The following is a 10,000-nucleotide window of genomic DNA, read 5'->3' as shown; positions in this document are numbered from 1 at the left end:
TAAATATGGTGGTGATAATGATGAATATGGGGTGATAATGATGAATATGGGGTGATGGTGATAATGATGAATATGGTGGTGATAATGATGAATATGGGGGTGATAATGATGGATATGGTGGTGATAATGATGAATATGGTGTTTATAATGATGAATATGGGGTTTATGGTGATAATGATGAATATGGTGGTGATAATGTTGAATATGGGGTGATGGCAATAATGATGAATATGGTGGTGATAATGATGATTACGGCGGTGATAATGATGCTTATGGTGCGATAATGTTGAATATGGTGGTGATAATGTTGAATATGTTGGTGAAATGATGAATATGGTGGTGATAATGATGAATATGGGGTTTATGGTGATAATGATGAATACGGTGGTGATAATGACGATTATGGTGGTGTTAATGATGAATATGGTGGTGGTGGTGATAATGATGAATATGGTGGTGATAATGTTGAATACAGTGGTGATAATGATGAATATGGTGGTGATAATGATGGATATGGGGTGATAATGATGAAAATGGTGGTGATAATGATGACTATGGTGGTGATAATGATGAATATGGTGGCAATAATGATGCATATGGAGGTGATTATGTTGAATATGGTGGTGATAATGATGAATATGGTGGTGATAATGATGAATATGGTGGTGATAATGATGAATATGGGGGTGATAATGATGAATATGATGGTGATAATGATGAATATGGGGTGATAATGATGAATATGGGGTGATGGTGATAATGATGAATATGGTGGTGATAATGATGAATATGGGGGTGATGATGATGGATATGGTGGTGATAATGATGAATATGGTGTTTATAATGATGAATATGGTGGTGATAATGATGAATATGGGGGTGATAAGGATGAATATGGGGTGATAATGATGAATATGGTGGTGATAATGATGCATATGGTGGTGATAATGATCAATATAGTGGTGATAATGATGAATATGGGGGTGATAATGATGAATATGGTGGTGATGATGAATATGGTGGTGATAATGATGAATATGGGGGTGATAATGATCAATATAGTGGTGATAATGATGAATATGGGGGTGACAATGATGAAAATGGGGGTGATAATGATGAATATGGTGGTGATAATGATGGATATGGTGGTGATAATGATGAATATGGGGGTGATAATGATGAATATGGGGGGTGATAATGATGAATATGGGTGTGATAATGATGAATATGGGGGGTGATAATGATGAATATGGTGATGATGATGAATATGGTGGTGGTGATGATGAATATGGGGGTGATAATGATGAATATGGGGTCGATAATGATGAATATGGGGTGATAATGATAAATATGGTGGTGATAATGATGAATATGGGGGTGATAATGATTAATATAGTGGTGATAATGATGAATATGGGGGTGATAATGATGAAAATGGGGGTGATAATGATGAATATGGGGGGTGATAATGATAAATATGGTGGTGATAATGATGAATATGGTGGTGATTATGATGAATATGGTGGTGATAATGATGAATATGGTGGTGATAATGATGAATATGGTGGTGATAATGATGGTGATGACGATGATGGTATCTTCATCAGGGTGATGCTAACAGGTCAGAGTCCGACGATGAGAAATTGTCGACTTTAGAAGAGGAGGAGAAGATGAAGGAGCTGTATTCAACAGGTATGGACACACACACACACACACACACACACACACACAGACACACAGACACACACACACACACACACACACACACACACACACACACACACACACACACTTGCGCACCAGGGCTATGGGTCAATTCCAATTCAGTTTGAAATTCCAATTCAAATCTTGAATTCACAAATGGAATTGGAATTGATTTGAATTAGACTGTTTGGACTTATTGAATTGAAATTCCATATTTGACATTTCCCATTTAATGGAATTAACTTCTTATGGGTACGTGGGACGGTAACGTCCCACCTGGCCAACATCAGGTGAAAATGCAGAGCGCCAAATTCAAATTAACCTCTCTAGGGAAGGTGGGACGAAATCGTCCCACCTACGTAACAGCCAGTGGAATCCTGTGGCACGTTATTCAAATACCTTAGAAATGCTATTACTTAAATTTCTTAAACGTATGACTATTTTACACCATTTTAAAGACAAGACTCTCGTTAATCTAACCACACTGTCCGATTTCAAAAAGGCTTTACAACGAAAGCAAAACATTAGCTTATGTCAGCAGAGTACCCAGCCAGAAATAATCAGACACCCATTTTTCAAGCTAGCATATAATGTCACATAAACCCAAACCACAGCTAAATGCAGCACTAACCTTTGATGATCTTCATCAGATGACACGCCTAGGACATTATGTTATACAATACATGCATGTTTTGTTCAATCAAGTTCATATTTATATCAAAAAACAGCTTTTTACATTAGCATGTGACGTTCAGAACTAGCATACCCCCGCAAACTTCCGGTGAATTTACTAAATTACTCACGATAAACGTTCACAAAAAACAACAATTATTTTAAGAATTACAGATACAGAACTCAACTATGCACTCGCTATGTCCGATTTTAAAATAGCTTTTCGGTGAAAGCACATTTTGCAATATTCTAAGTAGATAGCCCGGCATCACAGGGCTAGCTATTTAGACACCCACAAAGTTTAGCACTCACCAAAGTCAGATTTACTATAAGAAAAATGTTATTATCTTTGCTGTTCTTCATCAGAATGCACTCCCAGGACTTCTACTTCAATAACAAATGTTGGTTTGGTTCAAAATAATCCATAGTTATGTTCAAATATCCTCTGTTTTGTTCGTGCGTTCAAGACACTATCCGAAGTGTAATGAAGGGTGTCGCGCCCGACGCGTTTCGTGACAAAACATTTCTAAATATTCCATTACCGTACATCGAAGCATGTCAACCGCTGTTTAAAATCAATTTTTATGCCATTTTTCTCGTAAAAAATCGATAATATTCCGACCGGGAATCTGTGTTTTAGTACAAAGAGAGAGAAAATAAAAACATGGGGTCACCTCGTGCACGCGCCTCAGTCTCATTGTCCTCTGATAGACCACCTACCAAAGGCGCTAATGTTTTTCAGTCAGGGGCTGCCTCGACATCATTCAGCTTTTCCCCGGGTTCTGAGAGCCTATGGGAGCCGTAGGAAGTGTCACGTTACAGCAAAGATCCTAAGTTTTCAATAAAAAGAGTCAAGAAGCCCAAGGAATGGTCAGAGAGGGCACCTCCTGTACAGAATCTTCTCAGGTTTTTGCCTGCCATATGAGTTCTGTTATACTCACAGACACCATTCAAACAGTTTTAGAAACTTTAGGGTGTTTTCTATCCAAAGCCAATAATTATATGCATATTCTAGTTTCTGGGCAGTAGTAATAACCAGATTAAATCGGGTACGTTTTTTATCCGGCCGTGTAAATACTGCCCCCTACCCCCAACAGTTTAAGTGTCATCAGTGACATTGTTACCACTCTCTATCACGTAGGACCTATCTTCCTTTACGTGTCATCAGTGACATCGTTACCACTCTCTATCACGTATGTCCTATCTTCCTTTACGTGTCATCAGTGACATTGTTACCACTCTCTATCACGTTGGACCTATCTTCCTTTACGTGTCATCAGTGACATCGTTACCACTCTCTATCACGTTGGACCTATCTTCCTTTACGTGTCATCAGTGACATCGTTACCACTCTCTATCACGTAGGACCTATCTTCCTTTATGTGTCATCAGTGACATCGTTACCACTCTCTATCACGTTGGACCTATCTTCCTTTACGTGTCATCAGTGACATCGTTACCACTCTATCACGTAGGACCTATCTTCCTTGATGTGTCATCAATGACATCATTGCCATGTTTATCCCGTGTGGCTGAGTTGGTAGAGCATGGTGTTTGCAACGCCAGGGTTGTGGGTTCGATTCCACGGGGGACCAGCACGAAAAATAAAATATGAAATGTATGCACTCACTACTGTAAGTCGCTCTGGATAAGAGCGTCTGCTGAATGACTAAAATGTAAATTTTTTTAAATGTATCTCTCAATGCCTCAAGGAGGACGCAAGTGAAGTTTAGTCTCGTGCTGCGTGACAAGCTTCACGTTGATAGGCTACTGTAGAGGGGATTTACTGTATGTCATAACGTATCTACTGTTTAGTCAGACAAGGGAAGTGTTTAGTCAAACAAGGGCACTGTTTAGTCAGACAAGGGAACTGTTTAGTCGAATCAAACAAGGGAACTGTTTAGTCAAACAAGGGAACTGTTTAGTCGAACAAGGGAACTGTTTATTAATCAAACAAGGGAACTGTTTAGTCAAACAAGGGAACTGTTTATCAAACAAGGGAACTGTTTAGTCAAACAAGGGAACTGTTTAGTCGAACAAGGGAACTGTTTAGTCGAACAAGGGAACTGTTTAGTCGAACAAGGGAACTGTTTAGTCGAACAAGGGAACTGTTTATCGAACAAGGGAACTGTTTATCAAACAAGGGAACTGTTTATCAAACAAGGGAACTGTTTAGTCGAACAAGGGAACTGTTTAGTCGAACAAGGGAACTGTTTAGTCGAACAAGGGAACTGTTTAGTCGAACAAGGGAACTGTTTAGTCGAACAAGGGAACTGTTTATCAAACAAGGGAACTGTTTAGTCAAACAAGGGAACTTTTTAGTCAAACAATGGAACTGTTTAGTCGAACAAGGGAACTGTTTAGTCGAACAAGGGAACTGTTTAGTCGAACAAGGGAACTGTTTAGTCGAACAAGGGAACTGTTTAGTCAGACAAGGGAACTGTTTAGTCAGACAAGGGAACTGTTTAGTCGAACAAGGGAACTGTTTAGTCGAACAAGGGAACTGTTTAGTCGAACAAGGGAACTGTTTAGTCGAATCGAACAAGGGCACTGTTTAGTCGAATCGAACAAGGGAACTGTTTAGTCGAACAAGGGAACTTTTTAGTCAAACAATGGAACTGTTTAGTCAAACAAGGGAACTGTTTAGTCGAACAAGGGAACTGTTTAGTCGAACAAGGGAACTGTTTAGTCGAACAAGGGAACTGTTTAGTCAGACAAGGGAACTGTTTAGTCAGACAAGGGAACTGTTTAGTCGAACAAGGGAACTGTTTAGTCGAACAAGGGAACTGTTTAGTCGAACAAGGGAACTGTTTAGTCGAATCGAACAAGGGCACTGTTTAGTCGAATCGAACAAGGGAACTGTTTAGTCGAACAAGGGAACTGTTTAATCGAACAAGGGCACTGTTTAGTCAGACAAGGGAACTGTTTAGTCAGACAAGGGAACTGTTTAGTCGAACAAGGAAACTGTTTAGTCGAACAAGGGAACTGTTTAGTCGAACAAGGGAACTGTTTAGTCGAGTCGAACAAGGGCACTGTTTAGTCAAACAAGGGAACTGTTTAGTCAAACAAGGGCACTGTTTAGTCAGACAAGGGAACTGTTTAGTCAGACAAGGGAACTGTTTAGTCAGACAAGGGAACTGTTTAGTCAGACAAGGGAACTGTTTAGTCGAACAAGGGAACTGTGTAGTCGAACAAGGGAACTGTTTAGTCGAGTCGAAGAAGGGCACTGTTTAGTCAAACAAAGGAACTGTTTAGTCAAACAATGGCACTGTTTAGTCAGACAAGGGAACTGTTTAGTCGAACAAGGGAACTGTTTAGTCAAATAAGGGAACTGTTTAGTCGAACAAGGGAACTGTTTAGACGAATCGAACAAGGGAAATGTTTAGTCAGACAAGGGAACTGTTTAGTCGAACAAGGGAACTGTTTAGTCGAACAAGGGAACTGTTTAGTCGAACAAGGGAACTGATTAGTCAAACAAGGGAACTGTTTAGTCGAACAAGGGAACTGTTTAGTTGAACAAGGGAACTGTTTAGTCAAACAAGGGAACTGTTTAGTCGAACAAGGGAACTGTTTATTAATCAAACAAGGGAACTGTTTAGTCAAACAAGGGAACTGTTTATCAAACAAGGGAACTGTTTAGTCGAACAAGGGAACTGTTTATCAAACAAGGGAACTGTTTATCAAACAAGGGCACTGTTTATCAAACAAGGGAACTGTTTAGTCGAACAAGGGAACTGTTTAGTCGAACAAGGGAACTGTTTAGTCGAACAAGGGAACTGTTTATCAAACAATGGAACTGTTTAGTCAAACAAGGGAACTGTTTAGTCGAACAAGGGAACTGTTTAGTCGAACAAGGGAACTGTTTAGTCAGACAAGGGAACTGTTTAGTCAGACAAGGGAACTGTTTAGTCGAACAAGGGAACTGTTTAGTCGAACAAGGGAACTGTTTAGTCGAACAAGGGAACTGTTTAGTCGAATCGAACAAGGGCACTGTTTAGTCGAATCGAACAAGGGAACTGTTTAGTCAAACAAGGGAACTGTTTAATCGAACAAGGGCACTGTTTAGTCAGACAAGGGAACTGTTTAGTCAGACAAGGGAACTGTTTAGTCGAACAAGGGAACTGTTTAGTCGAACAAGGGAACTGTTTAGTCGAACAAGGGAACTGTTTAGTCGAACAAGGGAACTGTTTAGTCGAGTCGAACAAGGGCACTGTTTAGTCAAACAAGGGAACTGTTTAGTCAAACAAGGGCACTGTTTAGTCAGACAAGGGAACTGTTTAGTCAGACAAGGGAACTGTTTAGTCAGACAAGGGAACTGTTTAGTCAGACAAGGGAACTGTTTAGTCGAACAAGGGAACTGTTTAGTCGAACAAGGGAACTGTTTAGTCGAACAAGGGAACTGTTTAGTCGAGTCGAAGAAGGGCACTGTTTAGTCAAACAAAGGAACTGTTTAGTCAAACAATGGCACTGTTTAGTCAGACAAGGGAACTGTTTAGTCGAACAAGGGAACTGTTTAGTCAAACAAGGGAACTGTTTAGTCGAACAAGGGAACTGTTTAGACGAATCGAACAAGGGAAATGTTTAGTCAGACAAGGGAACTGTTTAGTCGAACAAGGGAACTGTTTAGTCGAACAAGGGAACTGTTTAGTCGAACAAGGGAACTGATTAGTCAAACAAGGGAACTGTTTAGTCGAACAAGGGAACTGTTTAGTCGAACAAGGGAACTGTTTAGTCAAACAAGGGAACTGTTTAGGCGAACAAGGGAACTGATTAGTCAAACAAGGGAACTGATTAGTCGAACAAAGGCACTGTTTAGTCAAACAAGGGAACTGTTTAGGCGAACAAGGGAACTGATTAGTCAAACAAGGGAACTCATTAGTCGAACAAGGGCACTGTTTAGTCAAACAAGTGAAATGTTAGTAGTTTCCTTTTGTTCTTTTTAACCTGTTATGGCTAGGGGGCAGTATTTTCACGGCTTGATAAAAAGCATACCTGATTTAATCTGGTTACCACTCCTACCCAGTAACTAGAATATGCATATACTTATTACATATGGATAGAAAACACCCTAAAGTTTCTAAAACTGTTTGAATGGTGTCTGTGAGTATAACAGAACTCATTTGGCAGGCAAAAACCTGACAAGGTTTCATGCAGGAAGTGGCCTGTCTGACAAGGTGTCGTTCTTCTTGTCTCTGTTTATTGAAGAGTGAGGATCTTAGCTGTCCCGTGACACTTCCTACGGCTGCCATAGGGTCTCAGAAGGCGGTAAAAAGCTGAATCGTGGCTTTGCAGGCTCTGGCTGAAAAAAAGTAGCGCGTTTGGGTAGTGGCTGGTTACAGTACTGTGAGACTCAGGCTCGTGCCCGCGTCGACCGAAAGCTTTGTTTACTTTCCTCTGTTTAGCTAAATGGACATTCCCGGTCGGAATATTATCACTTTCTTACGAGAAAAATGGCATAAAAATGGATTTTAAACAGCGGTTGACATGCTTCGAAGTACGGTAATGGATTATTTAGATTTTTTTTGTCACAAATTGCGCCATGCGCGCGACCCTTATTTACCCTTTCAGATAGTGTCTGGAACGCACGAACAAAACGCCGCAATTTGGATATAACGATGGATTATTTTGGACCAAACCAACATTTGTTATTGAAGTAGCAGTCCTGGGAGTGCATTCTGACGAAGACAACAAAAGGTAATCAAACTTTTATAATAGTAAACCTGATATTGGTGAGTGCTAAACTTGCCGGGTGTCTAAATAGCTAGCCCGTGATGGCTGGGCTATGTACTTAGAATATTGCAAAATGTGCTTTCACCAAAAAGCTATTTTAAAATCGGACATAGCGAGTGCATAGAGGAGTTCTGTATCTATAATTCTTAAAATAATTGTTATGCTTTTTGTGAACGTTTATCGTGAGTAATTTAGTAAATTCTTAGCAAATTCCTCCGGAAGTTTGCGGGGGGTATGCTAGTTCTGAACGTCACATGCTAATGTAAAAAGCTGTTTTTTGATATAAATATGAACTTGATTGAACAAAACATGCATGTATTGTATAACATAATGTCCTAGGTGTGTCATCTGATGAAGATCATCAAAGGTTAGTGCTGCATTTAGCTGTCTTCTGGGTTTTTGTGACATTATATGCTAGCTTGAAAAATGTGTGTCTGATTATTTCTGGCTTGGTACTCTGCTGACATAATCTAATGTTTTGCTTTCGCTGTAAAGCCTTTTTGAAATCGGACAGTGTGGTTAGATAAAGGAGAGTCTTGTCTTTAAAATGCTGTGAAATAGTCATATGTTTGAAAAATTGAAGTTTTTGTATTTTTGAGGAATTTGTAATTTGCGCCACGCCTATCATTGGATATTGGAGCAGGTGTTCCGCTAGCGGAACGTCTAGATGTAAGAGGTTAACCTGTCTGATGGCTTGGGGGTAGGTTGGTTCCAGACCTTTAACCTGTCTGATGGCTTGGGGGTAGGTTGGTTCCAGACCTTTTAACCTGTCTGATGGCTTGGGGGTAGTTTGGTTCCAGACCTTTAACCTGTCTTATGACTTAGGGGTAGGTTGGTTCCAGACCTTTAACCTGTCTTATGACTTGGGGGTAGGTTGGTTCCAGACCTTTAACCTGTCTGATGGCTTGGGGGTAGGTTGGTTCCAGACCTTTAACCTGTCTGATGGCTTGGAGGTAGGTTGGTTCCAGACCTTTAACCTGTCTTATTGCTTGGGGGTAGGTTTGTTCCAGACCTTTAACCTGTCTGATGGCTTGGGGGGTAGGTTGGTTCCAGACCTTTAACCTGTCTTATGGCTTGGGGGTAGGTTGGTTCCAGACCTTTAACCTGTCTTATGACTTAGGGGTAGGTTGGTTCCAGACCTTTAACCTGTCTGATGGCTTGGGGGTAGGTTGGTTCCAGACCTTTTAACCTGTCTGATGGCTTGGGGGTAGTTTGGTTCCAGACCTTTAACCTGTCTTATGACTTAGGGGTAGGTTGGATCCAGACCTTTAACCTGTCTTATGACTTGGGGGTAGGTTGGATCCAGACCTTTAACCTGTCTTATGACTTAGGGGTAGGTTGGTTCCAGACCTTTAACCTGTCTGATGGCTTGGGGGTAGGTTGGTTCCAGACCTTTAACCTGTCTGATGGCTTGGAGGTAGGTTGGTTCCAGACCTTTAACCTGTCTTATTGCTTGGGGGTAGGTTTGTTCCAGACCTTTAACCTGTCTGATGGCTTGGGGGTAGGTTGGTTCCAGACCTTTAACCTGTCAGATGGCTTGGGGGTAGGTTGGTTCCAGACCTTTAACCTGTCTGATGGCTTGGGGGTAGGTTGGTTCCAGACCTTTAACCTGTCTTATGGCTTGGGGGTATGTTGGTTCCAGACCTTTAACCTGTCTTATGGCTTGGGGGTAGGTTGGTTCCAGACCTTTAACCTGTCTGATGGCTTGGGGGAAGGTTGGTTCCAGACCTATAACCTGTCTTATGGCTTGGGGGTAGGTTGGTTCCAGACCTTTAACCTGTCTGATGGCTTGGGGGAAGGTTGGTTCCAGACCTATAACCTGTCTTATGGCTTGGGGGTAGGTTGGTTCCAGACCTTTAACCTGTCTGTCTTATTGCTCGGGGGTAGGTGGGTT

General features: G+C 41.0%; 1 protein-coding gene across 1 annotated transcript in view; it reads left to right on the top strand.

Moving 5' to 3' along the window:
• The window catches only part of LOC106590977 (voltage-dependent T-type calcium channel subunit alpha-1H), a 177,043-nt gene that overhangs the window by 75,666 nt on the left and 91,377 nt on the right, over positions 1 to 10,000 (top strand). Inside the window, 1 exon segment of the mRNA XM_082958391.1 lies at positions 1,608 to 1,692. Within this exon segment, the coding sequence (XP_082814517.1) occupies positions 1,608 to 1,692 (85 nt within the window).

The sequence above is a fragment of the Salmo salar genome, chromosome 12 (genome assembly GCF_965601325.2).
Source record: "Salmo salar chromosome 12, fSalSal1, whole genome shotgun sequence".
NCBI classification, from domain to species: Eukaryota; Metazoa; Chordata; class Actinopteri; order Salmoniformes; family Salmonidae; genus Salmo; species Salmo salar.
The sequence above is the reverse complement of the archived record's forward strand: the minus strand, read 5'-3'. Positions and strand labels throughout refer to the sequence as shown.